Source organism: Chamaea fasciata, unplaced genomic scaffold (assembly GCF_029207755.1).
Source record: "Chamaea fasciata isolate MVZ Bird 193981 ecotype frontalis unplaced genomic scaffold, bChaFas1.0.hap1 SCAF_203, whole genome shotgun sequence".
NCBI lineage: Eukaryota > Metazoa > Chordata > Aves > Passeriformes > Sylviidae > Chamaea > Chamaea fasciata.
Window position 1 is genome coordinate 90,787 of NW_027094288.1, and position 21,472 is coordinate 112,258.

The 21,472-nt window shown below is 55.3% G+C and overlaps 2 protein-coding genes across 4 annotated transcripts; both read right to left on the minus strand.

The window, feature by feature from the left end:
* Positions 1 to 449: 449 nt before the first annotated feature.
* PPAN (peter pan homolog) lies at positions 450 to 9,690 on the minus strand. 3 transcript variants are annotated; one of them, XM_066208282.1, is made up of 12 exons: positions 9,549 to 9,690; positions 9,104 to 9,274; positions 7,484 to 7,585; positions 6,254 to 6,304; positions 5,518 to 5,688; positions 4,270 to 4,346; positions 3,880 to 3,987; positions 3,312 to 3,435; positions 2,483 to 2,561; positions 2,039 to 2,168; positions 1,683 to 1,885; positions 450 to 1,234 (listed from the first exon to the last, which is right to left on the minus strand). In XM_066208282.1, the coding sequence occupies exons 1-12, from the start codon at positions 9,564 to 9,566 to the stop codon at positions 783 to 785; spliced, it is 1,686 nt and encodes a 561-aa protein (XP_066064379.1). In that variant the 5' UTR covers positions 9,567 to 9,690; the 3' UTR covers positions 450 to 782. The 3 variants fall into 3 exon arrangements, with proteins under 3 accessions (XP_066064379.1, XP_066064380.1, XP_066064378.1); XM_066208283.1 differs by lacking the exon at positions 9,104 to 9,274 and having other exon boundaries at positions 9,549 to 9,688; XM_066208281.1 differs by lacking the exon at positions 9,549 to 9,690 and having other exon boundaries at positions 8,081 to 9,195.
* Positions 9,691 to 11,421: 1,731 nt separating this feature from the next.
* Positions 11,422 to 20,476, minus strand: RDH8 (retinol dehydrogenase 8). Its single transcript, XM_066208291.1, is given in 8 exon segments — positions 11,422 to 11,700; positions 13,558 to 13,741; positions 15,785 to 15,878; positions 17,050 to 17,205; positions 17,208 to 17,228; positions 17,800 to 17,897; positions 17,899 to 17,959; positions 20,371 to 20,476. Coding segments are annotated over 8 exon segments (945 nt in total). The 3' UTR covers positions 11,422 to 11,475.
* Between the last annotated feature and the right edge of the window lie 996 nt (positions 20,477 to 21,472).

The following is a 21,472-nucleotide window of genomic DNA, read 5'->3' on the forward strand; positions in this document are numbered from 1 at the left end:
TGTCCCGGGATTTTGGGGCTGGAAAAACGGGAATCTGAGGGGAAAACGGGAATTCCTGGTGGGGAAAAAGGAATTTTTGCTGGAAAAATGGGAATTTCTGCAGTGACAACCAGGGTTTCTGGGGAAAAAAACGGGAATTTTCAGTGGGAAAAGCGGGAATTTGGGGCGGGAGAAATGGGAATCTGAGGGGGAAAACGGAAATTCCTGGCAGGGAAAAAAAAAAGGAATTTTTGGTGGAAAAACGGGAATTTGGCCTGGCAGAATTGGGAGTTTGGGTGGAAAAAGGGGATTTGTGACAGAAAAACGGGAATTTGGGGCTGGAAGATTGGAATTCAGGGAGGAAAAGGGGTTCGGGTGGGAAAAGTGGGAATTAGCTTAGAAAAAAAAACCACGGGATTTTTGGGTGGAAAATCGGGAATTTTCCTGGCAAAAAGAACAGCACCAGAGCTGGAGATGGATCCGACTTTATTCCAGCTCCTCCCACGGGGAGGGAAACACCTGCACAGGTGAGGAGGGGCCCCAATTCCCAAATTCCCGGCCGCGAGGACTCCGGGAAGTTCCCCAAATCCCCATTTTTGGGGTTTCAGTCCCGGTTTTTGGGTGTTTTCCCCTTTTTTTTTTTTTGGGTGCATTTCCCCATTTTTGGGGGGTTTTTCCCCATTTTTTGGAGGTGCTCTCACCTGGATTTGGGGGAGCCCGGCAGGGAAAAGCTGGAACGGGGACATGGCGGGACCCCAAAATCCCAAACCCAGCGGGATCAGGGGGATCCCAAATCCCAGTTTTCAGTTTTTCCCTTTCCGGGCTTTTCTGGGCCGGTGGAAATTCGGGGTTTTTTGGGGGGTCAGGAGCTTCCCACGGTGGGATTTGGGGTTTTTGGGATGTCCTGGCTGGGATTTTTGGGATCCTGGGTGGGATTTTGGGGTTTCCTGTCGGGATTTGGGGGTTCCAGGTCTCCTGGGCTGGGATTTGGAGTTTTTCGAACGTCCTGGGCGGGATTTTTGGGATCCAGGATGGGACCTGGAGGTTCCAGGTTGGAATTTTGGGGTTTTGTGGTGAGAATTTGGGGTTCCAGGTTGGGATTTTGGCGTTCCGGGACGGGATTTGGGAATTCCTGGATGTCCTGGGTGGGATTTTTGGGATCCCGGATGGAATTTGGGGTTTTTCTTCCGTCGTTTCCGGGCCTGGGGAGCCCCCGAGGGGCTTCGCTTCCTCTTGGAGCTGCCGGGGAACAAATCTGGGGGGGGAAAAAGAAAAAAAACGGGAATTCAGAAGGGAAAAAATGGGATTTAGAATAAAAAACTTGGGATTTGGGAGAAAAAAAATCGGATTTAGGGTAAAAAACTTGGGATTTGGGAGGAAAAAATCAGGGATTTGTGGTGGCAGGGGGCACCGGAAGTGTCAGAGCGTTTACTTTGATCCAGGATCACGGGAATTCAGGAATTTTTTTGCGTCATCAGCCACTTCCGGGGAGGGAAAAGGGAAAGAGAACGCAGCCCCCAGCTCAAGTTCACCTGGGACACCCCAAAAATCACCTGGAACATCCCAAAATTCACCTGGATCCCCCCCAAACTCACCTGGGACACCCCAAAATTCACCTGGATCCCCCCCAAACTCACCTGGGACACCCCCAAACTTCCCTCTGACCCCCCCCCCAGGACTCACCTGTGTCCCCCAGGACTCACCTGTGTCCGGCTCCTCCCCCAGCTCCTGCCTGTAATACTCGGCCTCGTCCTCGTCCGACGGCTCCGCCTCACCTGCCTCAGGTGCTCCGGGCTCCTCGACGTCACTGTCACCTCCGGGGTCACCTGGGCCACCTTTGGGGCCACCTTTGGGGTCACCTTTGGGGTCACCTGAGGCCCGGCGCATCCCGGCCAGGCTGCGCTCCCTGAGGGGGGGGAGGGGACAGGTGAGGGGACGGGGGGGTCTCACCTGGGGGAGCCTCACCTGCGTGACCTCCCTGCCCTCACCTGTGCGGCTCTCCTCACCTGGGAGCCCCGTGCCACCCTCACCTGTGTCCCTGGCACACCTGTCCCCTCACCTGTGCTGGAGCCGTTGCTGCCGTTTCCTCTCCAGGTTCTGCTCCTGTCTCCGCCGTCTCTCCGCCCTCACCTGCAGCTGCCGCTCCTTCCGGGCCAGGAGCTCCTGCAGCTCCTCCTCGCTCTTGGGGGCTGCAGGTAAAGGCACACCTGAGACACCTGGGCACACCTGAGATACCCACACACACACCTGGGCACACCTGAGCTACCCACACACACACACCTGGGCACAGGTGAGATCCCCCCTCTGCTGTTACAAGTGTCCCCAGGTGTGTCCCTGTCCCCAGGTGTGTCACTCACCCAGGCCACGTCCCAGGTGTGTCCCAGGTGTGTTCCCAGGTGTGTCCCCGGTGTCCCCTCACCTGTCCCAGGTGTCCCCAGGTGTCCCCTCACCTGTCCCAGGTGTCCCCAGGTGTCCCCTCACCTGTCCCAGGTGTGTCACTCACCCAGGCCGTGGTACAGGACGTTGCCCTGGCCCAGCCCCTCCTCCACCTTCACCAACTGCAGCGTCAGACGGGGCCCGATCTGGGACACGGGGGGACACGAGTGGGGACACGGGGGGGACACGGGGGGACACGGGGGGGACACGGGGGGACACGGGGGGGACACGGGGGGGACACGGGGGGACACGGGGGGACACGGGGGGACACGGGGGGACACGGGGGGGACACGGGGGGGACACGGGGGGGACACGGGGGGACACGGGGGGACACGGGGGGACACGGGGGGACACGGGGGGACACGGGGGGACACAGGGGGGACATGGGGGGACCCCGGTGAGGTGCGGGGGCACCTGGGCACCGGCCCCACCTGTCCCCACGGGCTGTGGTGTCCCCGTGTCCCTCTGTCCCCTCAGTGTCCCCAGTGTCCCCAGTGTCCCCCCAGTGTCCCCAGTGTCCCCTCAGTGTCCCCCCAGTCCCCCCAGTGTCCCCTCAGCGTCCCCATTGTCCCCGCAGTGTCCCCAGTGTCCCCCCAGTGTCCCCAGTGTCCCCTCAGTGTCCCCTCAGTGTCCCCTCAGTGTCCCCTCAGTGTCCCCAGTGTCCCCTCAGTGTCCCCTCAGTGTCCCCTCAGTGTCCCCAGTGTCCCCTCAGTGTCCCCAGTGTCCCCAGTGTCCCCTCAGTGTCCCCAGTGTCCCCCCAGTGTCCCCTCAGTGTCCCCTCAGTGTCCCCAGTGTCCCCAGTGTCCCCAGTGTCCCCTCAGTGTCCCCAATGTCCCCCCAGTGTCCCCAGTGTCCCCTCAGTGTCCCCAGTGTCCCCAGTGTCCCCGCAGTGTCACCTCGGTCAGTCTCACGGCGCTCTGCTGCGCGGCCTCGTTCCCGCGCCCGGCCACGTTTTGGGGCAATTCCAGCACGTTTTGGGTCCCGTCCGGCTCCGCCTCGCTCTCCGACAGGACAACGTTCCTGAGGGGACAGCGACAGTGACAGGGGACATCCCTGGGGGGACAGGGGACACCTGGGAGGGACAGGTGACATCTCGGGACGCGTCCCCAGGTGTCGTGTCCCCGCCCCGGTGTCACAAGGCAACCCCAGGAGGAAGTTCCTGTGTCCCCAAGGTGTCCCCAAAGTGTCCCCGATGTCCCCAAAGTGTCCCCGATGTCCCCAAAGTGTCCCCGATGTCCCCAACACCCCCAAGCTGTCCCTGATGTCCCCAGTGTCCCCAAGCGTCCCCAATGTCCCCGTAGTGTCCTCCCATTGTCCCTGACGTCCCCAGTGTCCCCAGGATGTCCCCAAGTGTTCCCAAGTGTCCCCCAATGTCCCCGTGGTGTCCCCATTGTCCCCGATGTCCCCAAGGTGTCCCCAAGGTGTCCCCAAGGTGTCCCCAAGGTGTCCCCAGGTGTCCCTTACCCCGTGAGGAGGTCACTGATGTCCTCGGCCCGGCCGAGGTTGGGGAATTTCTCCTGGAGAATTTTCCGGATGCCGCGACTGAGCCCCACGGGCACCACCTGGATGCTGCTGGATTTGGGAGGAAAAAAAAGGGAATTTGGGGAAAAATCATGGAAAAGTGGGAAAAAATGGGGATTTGGGAATGGGGAACCACCTGGACGCTGCTGGATTGGGGGAAAAACAGGGAATTTGGGAAAAAACAGGAAAAAAAAACCGAGAAAAATGGGGAAAAACAGGAATGGGGAACCACCTGGACGCTGCTGGATTGGGGGGAAAAAAATCATGGAAAACCAGGGATTTGGGAATGGGGGAAAAAGGGGAATTTGGGACTTCTTTGGGAATCGGCCTCACTAGTGGCGGAATTCCAGGAGCTGGGACTCGGCGTCGTAGGAGATCAACAAACAGCGACGGATGGAGTTGAGGTTGAGCTGGAAAAACGGGGAAAATGGGAATGGGAAAAACGGGAGAAGTCCCCCATTTCCCTGCTCTCCACTCCCAAATCCTTTCCTGCTCCTCTCTGTTCCCGGGCCCTCCCCAGATCCCAAATCCCTTTTTTTGCACCTTCCCAAATCCTGGATCCCCCTTTTCCCTCCCCCCATTTCCAGATCCCAAATTTTTGTTTCCCCCGTTCCCAAACCCAAAGTCCCAAAGCCCCAAATCCCCCAAATCCCCGTTTCCCCATTCCCCAACCCCCAATCCCCGTTTCCCCCGTTTCCCCCATTCCCAATCCCCGTTTCCCCCATTCCCAAATCCCCGTTTCCCCCATTCCCAAATCCCCGTTTCCCCCATTCCCAATCCCCGTTTCCCCCATTCCCAAATCCCCGTTTCCCCCATTCCCAATCCCCGTTTCCCCCATTCCCAAATCCCCGTTTCCCCCATTCCCAAATCCCCATTCCCCCATTCCCCAACCCCCAATCCCCGTTTCCCCAATCCCCCAAATCCGTTTCCCCCGTTTCCCCCATTCCCCAATCCCCGTTTCCCCCGTTTCCCCCATTCCCAAATCCCCGTTTCCCGCATTCCCAATCCCCGTTTTCCCTGTTTGTTTCCCCCATTCCCAATCCCCGTTTCCCCCATTCCCAAATCCCCGTTTCCCCCATTCCCAATCCCCATTCCCCGTTTCCCCCATTCCCCAATCCCCGTTTCCCCCGTTTCCCTCATTCCCCAAATCCCCGTTTTCCCCGTTTGTTTCCCTCCGTTTCCCCAAATCCCCGTTTCCCCCGTTTCCCCCATTCCCAATCCCCGTTTCCCCCATTCCCAAATCCCCGTTTCCCCCATTCCCAAATCCCCGTTTCCCCCATTCCCAATCCCCATTCCCCGTTTCCCCCATTCCCCAATCCCCGTTTCCCCCGTTTCCCCCATTCCCAAATCCCCGTTTCCCCCGTTTCCCCCATTCCCAAATCCCCATTTTCCCTGTTTGTTTCCCCCATTCCCAATCCCCGTTTCCCCCATTCCCAATCCCCGTTTCCCCCGTTTCCCCCATTCCCAATCCCCGTTTCCCCAATCCCCCAAATCCGTTTCCCCCGTTTCCCCCATTCCCAAATCCCCGTTTCCCCCATTCCCAATCCCCGTTTCCCCCGTTTCCCGCGGCCGCGCGCCCACCCTGTGCACGCTGAGGGCCGGGAACAAGCCCTGGAACATCCCGGCCATCAGCTTCACGTGGATCTGCGCCGCCCCGAAATTCCCCAGCACCAAGAGCGGCGGGTGCAGGAACTGCTGCTCGTGCATCCGGTGCCTGCGCAGCGCCGACACCACGTCCCGCACCAGGGAGTACTGGGAATGGGGCGGAAAAATGGGATCCGATCCCAAAAATCCCGCCCCACCCCCCTCCCCCCCAAAAAAAAAATCCCCCAGAAAAATCCGGGGGAAAAAAAAAAAAAAACAAATCCCGGGAAAAATCCCCCAAGAGAAATTCGGGAAAAATTCAAAGAGGAATCCTGGGGAAATTCCAGGGAAAAATCCAGGGGAAAGTCCTGGGAGAATCCAGAGAAAAATCCAGGGGAAAGTCCTGGGAAAATCCAGAGAAAAATCCAGGGGAAAGTCCTGGGAGAATCCAGAGAAAAATCTGGAGGAAAAATCCTAGAAAAAAAAAACCCGGGAAAAACCCAGGGAAAAATCGAAGAAAAATCCCAGGAAAATCCTGGGAGAAAATCCAGGGGAAAATCCCAGAAAAATCGAGGGAAAAAAAAAAAAAATCCAGGAGAAAGCCCAGAAAAATCCCGAAATTCTCTCTGGAATCCACAAAACCCAGCCCAGAATTCCCAAAAAAACAACCCCCCCCCAGGCATTCCAAAGAATCCCAAAGAATTCCCAAATCGCCCGAAAGGCCCGGGCTCACCTGCAGCACCTTGAAGGTCAGCGTGGGACCCCCCGGCAGCCGGAAGATTTTCTGGGAAGGAGAAAGAGTCTCAGAAATGGGAAAAATCCCGGAAAAATCCTGGGAAAATCCAGGGGGGGAAAACTGGGAAAATCCTTGGAAAAAAAAAAATCCAGAAAAACCATGGAAAAATCCTGGGAAAATCCAGGAAAAAGACATGGGAAAAATCTGGAAAAAAAACCTGGACAAATCCTGGAATAAATCCCGGAAAAATCCCAGAAAAAAAATCCTGGGAAAATTTTGGAAAAATCCAGAGAAAAGTTTAGTGAAAAATCTCAGAAAAATCCTTGGAAAATGCAGGAAAAAAATCCTGGAGTAAATCCGGGGAAAAATCCCAAAAAATCCTGGGAAAAACCCCGAAAAATCCAGGATAAAATCCCGAAAAAATGCTGGGAAAAATCCCAGAAAAATCCAGGATAAAACCCAGAAAAAAATCCCAGAAAAACGAGGGGAAAGATCCCAAAAATCATTTTTTCCTCTCCGGGAAGGGCTGGAACCCCCAAAACTTGGGAATTTCAGTCCCCAAATCCCAAATTCCCAAATTTTCCCAACTCCCCTCCCAGGACCCATCAGAGCGTTTACTTTGGGATCAATCACGGATCCAAGTCATGGAAAAAATTCCTTCATCACCTGGGCCTGGGAGGGCTCTTGGGAGCCCCCAAAATTCCCGAAAAATTCCCCCCAAAATTCCCAACCAATTCCCAAAAAAATCCCAAAAATTCCCCCCAAAAATTTCAAAAAAAATCTCCCCCTAAAAAATCCCAAACTCCCCAAAAATTCCCCCCCAAAAACCCATAAAAATTCCAAAAAAAAAACCCCCCAAAAACTCCACAGAATTCCCAAAAACGCCCCTCAAAAAAACCCCCAAAAATCCTCAAAAACTCTCCCAAAATCCCCCCAAAAATTCCCAAAAAAATCCCCCAAAAATTCCCAAAAATCCAAAAAAAAAAAAATCCCCAAAAATCCCAAAAAATCCCCGAAAAGATCAGAAAAAAAAAATCCAAAAAATGCCCCAAAATTTCCCAAAATAATCCCCAAAAAATTCCCAAAAAAATGCCCCAAAATTTCCCAAAAAAATCCCCAAAAAATTCCCAAAAAAATCCCCAAAAATTCCCAAAAAAATCCCCAAAAATTCCCAAAAAAATTCCCCCAAACTCCGCCCAATTCCCAATTCTTCCGCCCGCTCCTCACCAGGTTGATCCCGCTCTGGGATTTGCTGAGCACCAGGAAGTGGGTGACGCCCAAAGGTCCGGCCACGGCCACCAGATCCCGCAGGGAATTGCTGCGGCGCACCTGGAACGACCCGCCCAGACCCCTCAGGGATCCCCCGGAATTCCCTGGGAAAGATCCTGAAATCCCGGAGGGATCCCGAAATTCCTGGGGAAAAAACCCCCCGAAATTCCTGCAAGAGAGGCTCTGAAATTCCGGGGAAAAAAGCCCTGATATCCCTGGAAAAAAAAAACCCAGAATTCCTGGAAAAGACCCTGAAGTTCCTGGGAAAGATCCTGAAATTCCTGGGAAAAAAAACCCCCCAAACTTCCTGGAAGAGACGACGAAATTCCTGGAGGACACAGCCTGGATCCCCCCGAACATTCATGATCTCAGTATTCCCACCATTCCCGGCATTCCCGTTTTTCCCGGCATTCCCGTTTTTCCCGTCATTCCCGTTTTTCCCGTTTTTCCCGGCATTCCCGTTTTTCCCGTTTTTCCCGTCATTCTCGTTTTTCCCGTTTTTCCCGCTATTCCCGTTTTTCCCGTTTTTCCCGTTTTTCCCGGTATTCCCGGTACCTGCAGGCTCCTGGCGGTGAAGGGCTCCAGCGCCCGGCGGGGCCCATTCCCGGTATTCCCGGTATTCCCGTTTTTCCCGTTTTTCCCGTTTTCCCCGTTTTTCCCGTTTTTCCCGCCATTCCCGTCATTCCCGTTTTTCCCGGCATTCCCGCTATTCCCGCCATTCCCGGCGTTCCCGTTTATTCCCGTTTTTCCCGTCATTCCCGTTTTTCCCGCCATTCCCGGCATTCCCGGCATTCCCGTTTTTCCCGTTTTTCCCGGTACCTGCAGGCTCCTGGCGGTGAAGGGCTCCAGCGCCCGGCGGGGCCCATTCCCGTTTTTCCCGGTATTCCCGGTATTCCCGTTTTTCCCGTTTTTCCCGTTTTTCCCGGCATTCCCGGCATTCCCGTCATTCCCGTCATTCCCGTACCTGCAGGCTCCTGGCGGTGAAGGGCTCCAGCGCCCGGCGGGGCCCATTCCCGGTGTTCCCGTTTATTCCCGTTTATTCCGTTTTTCCCGCCATTCCCGTTTTCCCCGCTATTCCCGTTTTTCCCGCTATTCCCGTCATTCCCGGCATTCCCGTACCTGCAGGCTCCTGGCGGTGAAGGGCTCCAGCGCCCGGCGGGGCCCATTCCCGGCGTTCCCGTCATTCCCGTTTTTCCCGTTTATTCCCGTTTTTCCCGTTTATTCCCGTTTTTCCCGCTATTCCCGTTTTTTCCCGGCATTCCCGTCATTCCCGGCATTCCCGTACCTGCAGGCTCCTGGCGGTGAAGGGCTGCAGCGCCCGGCGGGGCCCATTCCCGGCGTTCCCGTCATTCCCGTTTTTTCCCGTTTATTCCCGTTTTTCCCGCCATTCCCGTTTTCCCCGTTTTTCCCGGCATTCCCGTGTTTCCCGTACCTGCAGGCTCCTGGCGGTGAAGGGCTCCAGCGCCCGGCGGGGCCCATTCCCGGTGTTCCCGTTTTTCCCGCTATTCCCGTTTTTCCCGCTATTCCCGTTTTTCCCGCCATTCCCGTTTTTCCCGTCATTCCCGGTATTCCCGGTACCTGCAGGCTCCTGGCGGTGAAGGGCTCCAGCGCCCGCCGCAGGTCCCGGCTCAGGCTCCGGACGCTGGTCCCGGCGCGGCCCCGCGGGAACACGAACGAGTGCGGCGCGGAGCCGAACTCCTGCTCCGAGCGCAGCCGGGCGCGGGCGCGCTGAGCCCGCTGGAAGCGGCTCTGCGGGCGGATCGCCAGCAAAGTCCCGAATTCCGCACCCCAGAATTCCCAGATCGCCCCGAGGCCTGCGGCTCCCGGCTCCCAGAATCCCCAAGTTCTCCCCCCAAAACTCCCCAACTCCTCCCGCCGCTTGTTTTTTTTTTTTTTCCTCCCTCCCGCCTCATTCCCGCTCCCTCCGCCATTCCCCACCCGCCGCTTGTCCCCTGAGCCCTCCCCATCCCAGTTTTTCCCGGGTTTTTTCCCGGGTTTTTTCCCGGTTTTTTCCCCTCCCGACCTTCCCGGGCCGCCCCATCCCGGCGCCTCCACGTGGCTTCCAGCACTTCCGGTTTCCTTCCTTCCGGGTCACTTCCGGTGCGTCACTTCCCGCTCCGCTCCGGGCGCCGAGCGCGGCCCGGAATTTGAGTTCCGCCGGTTTTGTTTCAGAGCCGGGGAAAAAAAAAAAAACCCAAAAAACCCCAAAAAGCCCCAAAATGCCCCAAAATCCACCCCCGGGAAGCCCCAACCCCCCCCGGCGCGACACTGAATGCGAAGGGGCGGCTGTGGGAGGAGTCCCAGGTTTAATGGAGAACCCCAAAGACCCGCCCCTGGAGACCCCCAAAATCCCCCGAAAATCACCCAAATTTCCCCCCAAATCCCCTCAGATCGCCCCAAAACTCCCCGGTTTCTCCCCGGGACACCCCCAAAAACCGGGAATTTTTTGGGGTCCCCCCAGACAGGGCTGACTCAAAGACACCTCAGGACCCCCAGGCTCAGGTGAGCCCCTCAAAACCCCCCCGAAAATCCCCGAAAACCCCCTAAAAACTCCCCGATTTCGCCCCAAATCCCCCCAAAACCCCCAAATTTTGGGGTCCGCTCAGACAGGTGTGACCCTGCGGCGGCAGCAGCGGCAGGTGAGACACCTGAGCAGCCCCAGGCTCAGGTGAGCCCCCCAAACCCCCTAAAACCTCCCCAAATTCACCCCAAATCGCCCCGATTTCACCCCAAATCTCGCCGATTTCACCCCCAAATCCCCCCAAAAAAAACCCGAATTTCGGGGTCCGCTCAGACAGGTGTGACCCTGCGGCGGCAGCAGCGGCAGGTGAGACACCTGAGCAGCCCCAGGCTCAGGTGAGCCCCCCAAATCCCCTAAAACCTCCCCCAAATTCACCCCAAATCTCCCCAAATTCACCCCAAATCTCCCCAAAATTCACCCCAAATCTCGCCGATTTCACCCCAAATCCCCCCAAAAAAACCCGAATTTCGGGGTCCGCTCAGACAGGTGTGACCCTGCGGCGGCAGCAGCGGCAGGTGAGACACCTGAGCAGCCCCAGGCTCAGGTAAATCCCCCGAATCCCCTAAAACCTCCCCATTTTTGCCCCAAATCTCCCCAAATTCACCCCAAAATCGCCCCGATTTCGCCCCAAATCTCCCCGATTTCGCCCCAAATCCCCCCAAAACCCCGAATTTCGGGGTCCGCTCAGACAGGTGTGACCCTGCGGCGGCAGCAGCGGCAGGTGAGACACCTGAGCAGCCCCAGGCTCAGGTGAACCCCCCCAAACGCCCTAAAACCTCCCCAAATTCACCCCAAATCGCCCCGATTTCACCCCAAATCCCCCAAAACCCCCAAATTTCGGGGTCCGCTCAGACAGTGTGACCCTGCGGCGGCAGCAGCGGCAGGTGAGACACCTGAGCAGCCCCAGGCTCAGGTGAGCCCCCCAAATCCCCTAAAACCTCCCCAAATTCACCCCCAAATCTCGCAAATTCACCCCAAATCTCCCCAAAATTCACCCCAAATCTCGCCGATTTCACCCCAAATCCCCCCAAAAAAAACCCGAATTTCGGGGTCCGCTCAGACAGGTGTGACCCTGCGGCGGCAGCAGCGGCAGGTGAGACACCTGAGCAGCCCAGGCTCAGGTAAACCCCCAAATCCCCTAAAACCTCCCCAAATTTGCCCCAAATCTCCCCGATTTCGCCCCAAATCCCCCCAAAATTCACCCTAAATCTCCCCGATTTCACCCCAAATCCCCCCAAAACCCGGAATTTTCGGGGTCCGCTCAGACAGGTGTGACCCTGCGGCGGCAGCAGCGGCAGGTGAGACACCTGTGGGGCAGCCCAGGCTCAGGTGAACCCCCCAAACCCCCTAAAACCCTCCCCAAATTCACCCCAAATCTCGCCGATTTCACCCCAAATCCCCCCAAAAAAACCCGAATTTCGGGGTCCGCTCAGACAGGTGTGACCCTGCGGCGGCAGCAGCGGCAGGTGAGACACCTGAGCAGCCCCAGGCTGAGGCTGAAGAGCGGCCCCAGGTCGAAGAGGAGGCGCTGGAAGGTTCGGACCCCCAGGTCCCCGCGGGGGTCGGCGAAGCGCAGGGCGAGCAGGGGCGAGTACAGCGGGTTCGTGGGGGTCCGGAATTTGGGCCGGGGGGAGTTGATGACGTCCACGATGGCCTGAGGACGGAGGGAAAGGTGAAATTCCCCCCGAAAAAAAAACAAAAAAAAAACCAAAAAAACACCCCCCAAAAAAATCCCCACCAAAAAAAAATTCCCCCCCCCAAAAAATGGCAAAAAAAAAAAATTATATCCCCCAAAAAAATCCCCCCCCAAAATTATCCCAAAAATTCACACCCCCCCCAAAAAAAAATTCCTTTAAAACTCCCCTCCAAAAAACGATTTCCCAAAAAATTCCCCCCCAAAATATCCCAAAAATTCACACCCCCCCCCAAAAAAAAAATTCCTTTAAAACTCCCCTCCAAAAAAACAATTTCCCAAAAAATTCCCCCCCCAAAATATCCCAAAACATCCCCCCCAAAATTCCCCGAAATTCCCCGAAAATATCCCAAAATTCCCCATCCCGAAATGCTGAAAAATTCCCCCAGAAAATTCCCTTAAAACTCCCCTCCAAAAAAAAATTTCCCAAAAAATCCCCCCCCCCGCCAAAAACATCCCAAAATTTCCCCAAAAATTCCCCAAAATATCCCCCAAAATATCCCAAAACATCCCCCTCAAAATTCCCAAAAATTCCCACAAAATATCCCAAAATTCCCCCCGAAATCCCAAAAAGTTTAAAAAAATCCTTTAAAATTCCCCTCAAAAAAATTCCCAATCCCCCCCCCAAAAAAAATCCCCAAAATTTCCAAAAAACCCAAAAATGCCCCAAAACTCTCCCAAAAATCCCCAAATTTTGGCCAAAATTCCGGGAATTTCCCCCAAATCCTGACCTGTGCCACCTCCTGGGGCTCTGGCCGAAGGTGTCGAATTCCAGGTGAGACCCGGACAGGTAACGCCCCAAAAATCGCCATAAAACCCTCCCAAAAATCCCCAAATTTTGCCCAAAATCCCCAAATTTTGGCCAAAATTCCGGGAATTTCCCCCAAATCCTGACCTGTGCCACCTCGTGGGGGCTCTGGCCGAAGGTGTCGAATTCCAGGTGAGACCCGGACAGGTAACGCCCCAAAAATCCCCCAAAAAACCCAAAAATCGCCATAAAACCCTCCCAAAAATCCCCAAATTTTGCCCAAAATCCCCAAATTTTGGCCAAAATTCCGGGAATTTCCCCCAAATCCTGACCTGTGCCACCTCCTGGGGGCTCTGGCCGAAGGTGTCGAATTCCAGGTGAGACCCGGACAGGTAACGCCCCAAAAATCCCCAAAAAAAACCAAAAATCGCCATAAAACCCCCCCAAAAATATCCAAATTTTGCCCAAAATCCCCAAATTTTGGCCAAAATTCCGGGAATTTCCCCCAAATCCTGACCTGTGCCACCTCCTGGGGGCTCTGGCCGAAGGTGTCGAATTCCAGGTGAGACCCGGACAGGTAACGCTCCAAAAATCCCCAAAAAACCCAAAAATCGCCATAAAACCCCCCCAAAAATCCCCAAATTTTGCCCAAAATTCCCAAATTTTGGCCAAAATTCCGGGAATTTCCCCCAAATCCTGACCTGTGCCACCTCCTGGGGGCTCTGGCCGAAGGTGTCGAATTCCAGGTGAGACCCGGACAGGTAACGCCCCAAAAATCCCCAAAAAACCCAAAAATCGCCATAAAACCCTCCCAAAAATATCCAAATTTTGCCCAAAATCCCCAAATTTTGGCCAAAATTCCGGGAATTTCCCCCAAATCCTGACCTGTGCCACCTCGTGGGGGCTCTGGCCGAAGGTGTCGAATTCCAGGTGAGACCCGCACAGGTAACGCCCCAAAAATCCCCCAAAAAACCCAAAAATCGCCATAAAACCCCCCCAAAAATATCCAAATTTTGCCCAAAATTCCCAAATTTTGGCCAAAATTCCGGGAATTTCCCCCAAATCCTGACCTGTGCCACCTCGTGGGGGCTCTGGCCGAAGGTCCTGAAGACGTCGCGGCTGGCGGGCAGGTAAACGTCGCGGAAATAACGCAAAGTTTCGGGGTCGGCCTCGGGAAATTGGGATTTTTCCACCTCCTGCAGCACCTTCCGCTCGAATTCCGTGTTCACCGGGCCCGGCTCCACCAGGGACACGCTGGGAATCGGGGCAGGTTTGGGGCATTTTGGGGATTTGGGAATTTTTTTGGGAATTTTTTGGGAATTTTGGGAAATTTGAGGTTTTTTTGGATTTTTAAATGATTTTTTTTAGTGTATTTTTGAGGCGGTTTTAGGGGGATTTAGCGCAGATAAGGACGTGGGAATTTGGGGATTTTTGGGGGGGTTTCTTTGGATTTGGGGATTTTTGGGGGGTTTCTTTGGATTTTGGGAGGTTTTGGGGATTTCTGGGATTTTGGGGGATTTTGGAGGGGGTTGGGGGTTTTTTGGATTTTATTTTTTGATTTTTTGGGGGACTTTTAAATCATATTTTAATGATTTTTTAATGATTTTTTTTTTGAGGTGGTTTTATGGGGATTTAGCGCAGATAAGGACGTGGGAATTTTGGGATTTTTGGGGGGTTTCTTTGGATTTTGGGGGGTTTTGGGGGATTTCTTGGATTTGGGGGTTTTTTTTGGATTTTTTTTTTGATTTTTGGGGAGTTTTTAAATGATATTTTAATGATTTTTTAATGATATTTTTAATTTCTGTTTAGGTGGTTTTAGGGGGATTCGGCTCAGCCACGGACACGGGGACTTGGGGAATTTTGGGAATTTTTGGGGATTTTTTTTTTTGGAGTTTTTGGGGTTTTTTGGGGGGGATTTATTAAAAGATTTGGGGGTTTTTTGGGGGGGGAATTTTAGGGTTTTTTGAGGTGGGTTTGGGGAGATTTAGCTCAGGCACAGAGACGAGGATTTGGAGGATTTTGGGGGGAATTTTTAGGGAGTTTTTGGGATTTTTTTGAGGGGATTTTGGGCATTTTTGGGGGGATTGTTTTTGGATTTTTTTAAAAATGATTTTTGGAACGAATTTTTAAATTTTTTTTGAGGTGGTTTCAGGGGGATTTGGCTCAGATAAGGGCATGGCGACTTGGGGGATATTTTTGGGAATTTTTTCGATTTTGGGGGGATTTATTTGGGGGATTTTTAGGGTTTTTTAGGGGCGATTTTGGGCTGAATTCAGGCGGTTTTGGGGACGGTTTTGGGGTGATTTTTGCGGTAATTTTGGGGCTGATTTTGGGCTGAATTCAGGCGGTTTTGGGGACGGTTTTGGGGACGATTTTGGGGTGATCTTTGCGGTAATTTCGGGGCTGATTTTGGGCTGAATTCGGGCGGTTTTGGGGACGATTTTGGGGTGATCTTTGCGGTAATTTTGTGGCTGATTTTGGGCTGAATTCAGGCGGTTTTGGGGACGGTTTTGGGGTGATCTTTGCGGTAATTTTGGGGCTGATTTTGGGCTGATTTCGGGCGGTTTTGGGGACGGTTTTGGGGTGATTTTTGCGGTAATTTTGGGGCTGATTTTGGGCTGAATTCAGGCGGTTTTGGGGACGGTTTTGGGGGGTTTTGGGGACGATTTTGGGGTGATCTTTGCGGTAATTTTGGGGCTGATTTGGGGCTGAATTCAGGCGGTTTTGGGGACGGTTTTGGGGTGATCTTTGCGGTAATTTTGGGGCTGATTTTGGGCTGATTTCGGGCGGTTTTGGGGACGGTTTTGGGGGGTTTTGGGGACGATTTTGGGGTGATTTTTGCGGTAATTTTGGGTTTGATTTTGGGCTGAATTCAGGCGGTTTTGGGGACGATTTTGGGGTGATTTTTGCGGTAATTTTGGGGCTGATTTTGGGCTGAATTCAGGCGGTTTTGGGGACGGTTTTGGGGTGATCTTTGCGGTAATTTTGGGGCTGATTTTGGGCTGAATTCAGGCGGTTTTGGGGACGGTTTTGGGGTGATCTTTGCGGTAATTTTGGGGCTGATTTTGGGCTGATTTCGGGCGGTTTTGGGACGGTTTTGGGGGGTTTTGGGGACGATTTTGGGGTGATTTTTGCGGTAATTTTGGGGCTGATTTGGGCTGATTTCGGGCGGTTTTGGGGACGATTTTGGGGTGATCTTTGCGGTAATTTTGGGGCTGATTTTGGGCTGATTTCGGGCGGTTTTGGGGACGGTTTTGGGGCGGTTTTAGGGGTTTTTGGGGCGCCCCCAGCACTCACAAGACGTTGAACTGCAGCAGCTGCACGGCCAGGCTCTCGCACAGACCCTCCACGGCGAACTTGGAGGCCGAGTAGACGTCGTTGAAAACAACCCCTGGGGGGACCCCAAAATTATTTGGGGGGGGGGGGGTTCTGGGAGGGTCTGGGGTCTCCAGCCCCCAAAATTTGGGGTTTGGGATCTCAAGCCCCCCAAAATTTGGGGTCTGGGGACTCCAGGAGGTTTTTAGGAGACAGTTTTGGATCTGGGAAGGTTTAAAAATCATCCTTGGGGGGGGGTCCCCAAAATTTAGGGGGATCTGGGTCTTAATCCCCCCCAAATTTTGGGTCTGGGAGGGGTTTGGGGTCTTGATCCTCCAAAATTCGGGGTCTGGGGGGTTCCTGGGGGGTCTTTTGGGAGGATTTGGGGCCCCCAAGAGGATTTTTGGGGTCTCAGAGAGGATTTGGGGGTCCCAAAGCCCGAATTTTGAGGTACTGGAGAGGATTTGGGGGTCTCAAACCCTGAGTTTTAGGGTGCCGAGGAGGATTTTGGGGTCCCTGGGGGTTTTGGGGGGGGTCCCAAACTCGATTTTTGGGGTCCCTGGGGGTTTTTGGGGATCCCAAACCCGAATTTTGGGGTTTCCTGGGGGGTTTTGGGGATCCCAAACCCGATTTTTGGGGTCCCCGGTGGTTTCTGGGGATCCCAAACCCGATTTTTGGGGTCCCTGGTGGTTTCTGGGGATCCCAAACCCGATTTTTGGGGTCCCCCGGGGGTTTTTGGGATCCCAAACCCGAATTTTGGGGTCCCTGGGGGTTTTTGGGGATCCCAAACCCGATTTTTGGGGTTCCTGGGGGTTTTTGGGATCCCAAACCCGATTTTTGGGGTCCCCGGTGGTTTCTGGGGATCCCAAACCCGATTTTTGGGGTCCCTGGGGGTTTTTGGGGATCCCAAACCCGATTTTTGGGGTTCCTGGGGGGTTTTGGGGATCCCAAACCCGATTTTTGGGGTTCCTGGGGGTTTTTGGGGATCCCAAACCCGAATTTTGGGGTCCCCGGTGGTTTCTGGGGATCCCAAACCCGATTTTTGGGGTCCCTGGTGGTTTCTGGGGATCCCAAACCCGATTTTTGGGGTCCCCGGTGGTTTCTGGGGATCCCAAACCCGATTTTTGGGGTCCCCGGTGGTTTCTGGGGATCCCAAACCCGATTTTTGGGGTCCCTGGGGTTTTTGGGGATCCCAAACCCGAATTTGAAGGTATTTTAGGAGGATTTGGGGTGTTTGGGGGTCTCACCCTGCAGTCCCATGACGCTGCTGACCACCACGATGTGGCCGCTGCGACGTTTCTTCATTTGGGGCAGCAGAGCCCGGGCCAGGCGCAGCACCCCGAAAACGTTGGTGTCGAACACTCGCTGCACCTGCGGCCCCGAGGCGCTTTCCAGGGGCCCACCAGCCCCACCCCGGCGTTGTTCACTGGAGAGGGGTCGGGGGTGGGTCAGGGGAACCCCCAAAAATCCCGAAATCCCCCCCAAAATCGGTCTGTGATGCCCAAATCCCGGAAAATCAGCCACAAAATCCCATAAAATCCGCCCCAAAATCGCCCAAACCTGCCCCGAAATGCCCTCCCCCCCCCCAAGCCCCACAAAAATCCCTTAAAACGCCCCAAAACTTCCCCAAATTGATACAAAACCTCCCCAAATCCCCCCCAAATCCCCAAAATTCGCACAAAACCCCACAAAAATCCACCCCAAGAACCCCCAAACCTGCCCCGAAATGCCCCCAGATGCCCCCAAATCCCCCCAAAATTCGCACAAAACCCCAAAAAATCCACCCCAAATCCCCCCAAACCTGCCCCCAACCCCTCAAAACTCGCACGAAACCACCCCAAAACCCCCGAAAATCCCCCCAAAATCCCCCAACCCCCCCCCGAAATTCGCACAAAACCCCATAAAATCCACGCCAAACCCGCCCAAAATTCGCACCAAACCGCTCCAAATCCCCCAAACTCCCCAAAATTCGCACAAACCCCCCCAGAATTGCTCACCCACGACGTCCACGCGCCCCTCCGGCACCTCCCGCAGACACTCGGCCACGGAGGCGTCGCTGGTGACATCGAGGCGAAGGATCCGCAGCGTGTCCCCCGGTGGCCCCGGCCGCCGCCTCCAGAGCGCCCCGCCGGGACAGGTCCCGCATGGTGGCCAGGACTGGGGACCCCAAAATCCCCCAAAACCCCCAAAAAATCCGTCAGGGATCCCAAAAAACCCAAAACATTCATCAGGGATCCCAAAAACCCCATGAGAATCCCCCGGGACAGGTCCCGCATGGTGGCCAGGACTGGGGACCCCAAAAACCCCAAAAACCCCCAAAAAATCCGTCAGGGATCCCAAAAAACCCAAAACATCCATCAGGGATCCCAAAAACCCCATGGGAATCCCCCGGGACAGGTCCCGCATGGTGGCCAGGACTGGGGACCCCAAAAACCCCCCAAAAATCCGTCAGGGATCCCAAAAAACCCAAAACATTCATCAGGGATCCCAAAAATTCTTCAGGGACCCCAAAATCCCCCAAAACATCCGTCAGGGATCCCAAAAACCCCATGGGAATCCCCCGGGACAGGTCCCGCATGGTGGCCAGGACTGGGGACCCCAAAAACCCCAAAAACCCCCAAAAAATCCGTCAGGGATCCCAAAAAACCCAAAACATTCATCAGGGATCCCAAAAACCCCATGAGAATCCCCCGGGACAGGTCCCGCATGGTGGCCAGGACTGGGGACCCCAAAAACCCCCCAAAACCCCCAAAAAATCCGTCAGGGATCCCAAAAACCCCATGGGAATCCCCCGGGACAGGTCCCGCATGGTGGCCAGGACTGGGGACCCCAAAAACCCCCCAAAAAATCCGTCAGGGATCCCAAAAAACCCAAAACATTCATCAGGGATCCCAAAAATTCTTCAGGGACCCCAAAATCCCCCAAAACATCCATCGGGGATCCCAAAAACCCCATGGGAATCCCCCGGGACAGGTCCCGCATGGTGGCCAGGACTGGGGACCCCAAAAACCCCCCAAAACCCCAAAAAAATCCGTCAGGGATCCCAAAAAACCCAAAACATTCATCAGGGATCCCAAAAATTCTTCAGGGACCCCAAAAAACCCCAAAACATCCATCAGGGATCCCAAAAACCCCATGGGAATCCCCCGGGACAGGTCCCGCATGGTGGCCAGGACTGGGGACCCAAAAAACCCCCCAAAACCCCCAAAAAATCCATCAGGGATCCCAAAAAACCCAAAACATTCATCAGGGATCCCAAAAACCCCATGGGAATCCCCCGGGACAGGTCCCGCATGGTGGCCAGGACTGGGGACCCAAAAAACCCCCCAAAAATCCGTCAGGGATCCCAAAAAACCCAAAACATTCATCAGGGATCCCAAAAATTCTTCAGGGACCCCAAAATCCCCCAAAACATCCATCAGGGAATCCAAAAACCCCATGAGAATCCCCCGGGACAGGTCCCGCATGGTGGCCAGGACTGGGGACCCCAAAAACCCCCCAAAAACCCCCCAAAAATCCGTCAGGGATCCCAAAAAACCCAAAACATTCATCAGGGATCCCAAAAACCCCATGAGAATCCCCCGGGACAGGTCCCGCATGGTGGCCAGGACTGGGGACCCCAAAAACCCCCCAAAAAACCCCAAAAAATCCGTCAGGGATCCCAAAAAACCCAAAACATTCATCAGGGATCCCAAAAATTCTTCAGGGACCCCAAAATCCCCCAAAACATCCATCAGGGATCTCAAAAACCCCATGGGAATCCCCCGGGACAGGTCCCGCATGGTGGCCAGGACTGGGGACCCCAAAAACCCCAAAAACCCCCAAAAAATCCATCAGGGATCCCAAAAACCCCATGGGAATCCCCCGGGACAGGTCCCGCATGGTGGCCAGGACTGGGGACCCCAAAAACCCCCCAAAAACCCCCAAAAAATCCGTCAGGGATCCCAAAAAACCCAAAACATTCATCAGGGATCCCAAAAATTCTTCAGGGACCCCAAAATTCCCCCAAAACATCCATCAGGGATCCCAAAAACCCCATGGGAATCCCCCGGGACAGGTCCCGCATGGTGGCCAGGACTGGGGACCCCAAAAACCCCAAAAACCCCCAAAAAATCCGTCAGGGATCCCAAAAAACACCCCAAAAGACCGATCAGAGACCCCAAAACCCCCCAAAACATCCATCGGGGATCCCAAACCGCCCCCCTCCCAAAAAAAAAATCCGTCAGGGGTTCCCCAAATCCCGTGTCGGGGACAATCCCAGGGTGTCCCTCAAGGTGTCGGGGACAATCCCGGGGTGTCCCTTAAGGTGTCGGGGACAATCCCGGGGTGTCCCCCCGTCACCCTCCCGGTGTTTGCCGTGTCCCCTCCCGCCTTGGGGACACTCGGGGACATTTGGGGACACTCCCCCCTCACCCTCCCCACCTTGGGGACAATCCCGGGGTGTCCCCCCCGTCATCCTCCCGGTATTTGCCGTGTCCCCTCCCGCCTCGGGGACACTCGGGGACATTTGGGGACACTCCCCCCTCACCCTCCCCGCCTTGGGGACATTTGGGGACAGCCCCGCTCACCCAGGTATCGCCTCCGGGGGTCCCGGGCCAGCAGCACGGCCACGGCCAGGCCGATGCCCGAGGAGCAGCCGGTGACAAGGACAGTGCGGGCCGGGGGGGTGGCCATGGTGTCACCTTGTCACCTCCCCCCCCCCCCTCCCCCACCCCCCCGGGCCCGGCCAAAGGCGCTTAACGGGATCAGCGACCACGTGACACCGGGATCGGGGTCAGGACCGGAGGGAGGGGGGGGTGACACCCAGAGATGTCCCCAAGGCGGGGGTGACACAGAGGGGTGACACGCTGAGGGGGTGACACAGAGGGGTGACAGCCCGGGATGTCCCCAAGGCGGGGGTGACACAGTGGGGTGACACCCAGAGATGTCCCCAAGGCGGGGGTGACACAGGGGGGTGACACCCAGAGATGTCCCCAAGGCGGGGATGACACAGAGAGGTGACACCCAGAGATGTCCCCAAGGCGGGGATGACACAGAGGGGTGACACCCAGAGATGTCCCCAAGGCGGGGGTGACACAGGGAGGTGACACCCTGAGGGGGTGACACAGAGGGGTGACAGCCCGGGATGTCCCCAAGGCGGGGGTGACACAGAGGGGTGACACCCAGAGATGTCCCCAAGGCGGGGGTGACACAGGGAGGTGACACCCTGAGGGGGTGACACACGGGGGTGACACCCAGAGATGTCCCCAAGGCGGGGGTGACACCCTGAGGGGGTGACACGGGGGTGACATCCCGGGGTGCCCCCAATGAGGGGGTGACACAGAGGGGTGACAGCCTGGGGAGGGTGACACAGTGGGGTGACACCCCCTGGTGTCCCCAAGGCAGGGGTGACACAGGGAGGTGACACCCCGGGATGTCCCCAAGGCAAAAATTTGGGCATTTCCTGCCCCTCCCGACGCTTCAATCCCCGTTTTTTTGCCTTCACAGGCGGTCGGAGATCCCGAATTTTGGGATCCCCCGATCCCAATTTTCCAAAAAAAAAAAAAAAAAAAAGCCCCCCAAAAATCTGGGAATTCCCAAAATTTAGGAGTTCCCCGATCCCGATTTTCCACCGGGGAAAACCCCGAAAATTAGGGAATTCCGAGGGCCCAAACCCTTCAATCCTCTGAG

Excerpts from the sequence above, each read along its gene's own strand:
- PPAN (XM_066208281.1), bottom strand. The coding sequence starts at position 8,536 with ATGGGCCCCGCCGGGCGCTGGAGCCCTTCACCGCCAGGAGCCTGCAGG. Across the intron at positions 7,586-8,080 it reads TCACCGCCAGGAGCCTGCAG|GTGCGCCGCAGCAATTCCCT; the intron begins GTACCGGGAATA and ends GGGTCGTTCCAG. Across the intron at positions 5,689-6,253 it reads TGACCTTCAAGGTGCTGCAG|TACTCCCTGGTGCGGGACGT; the intron begins GTGAGCCCGGGC and ends CCCCATTCCCAG.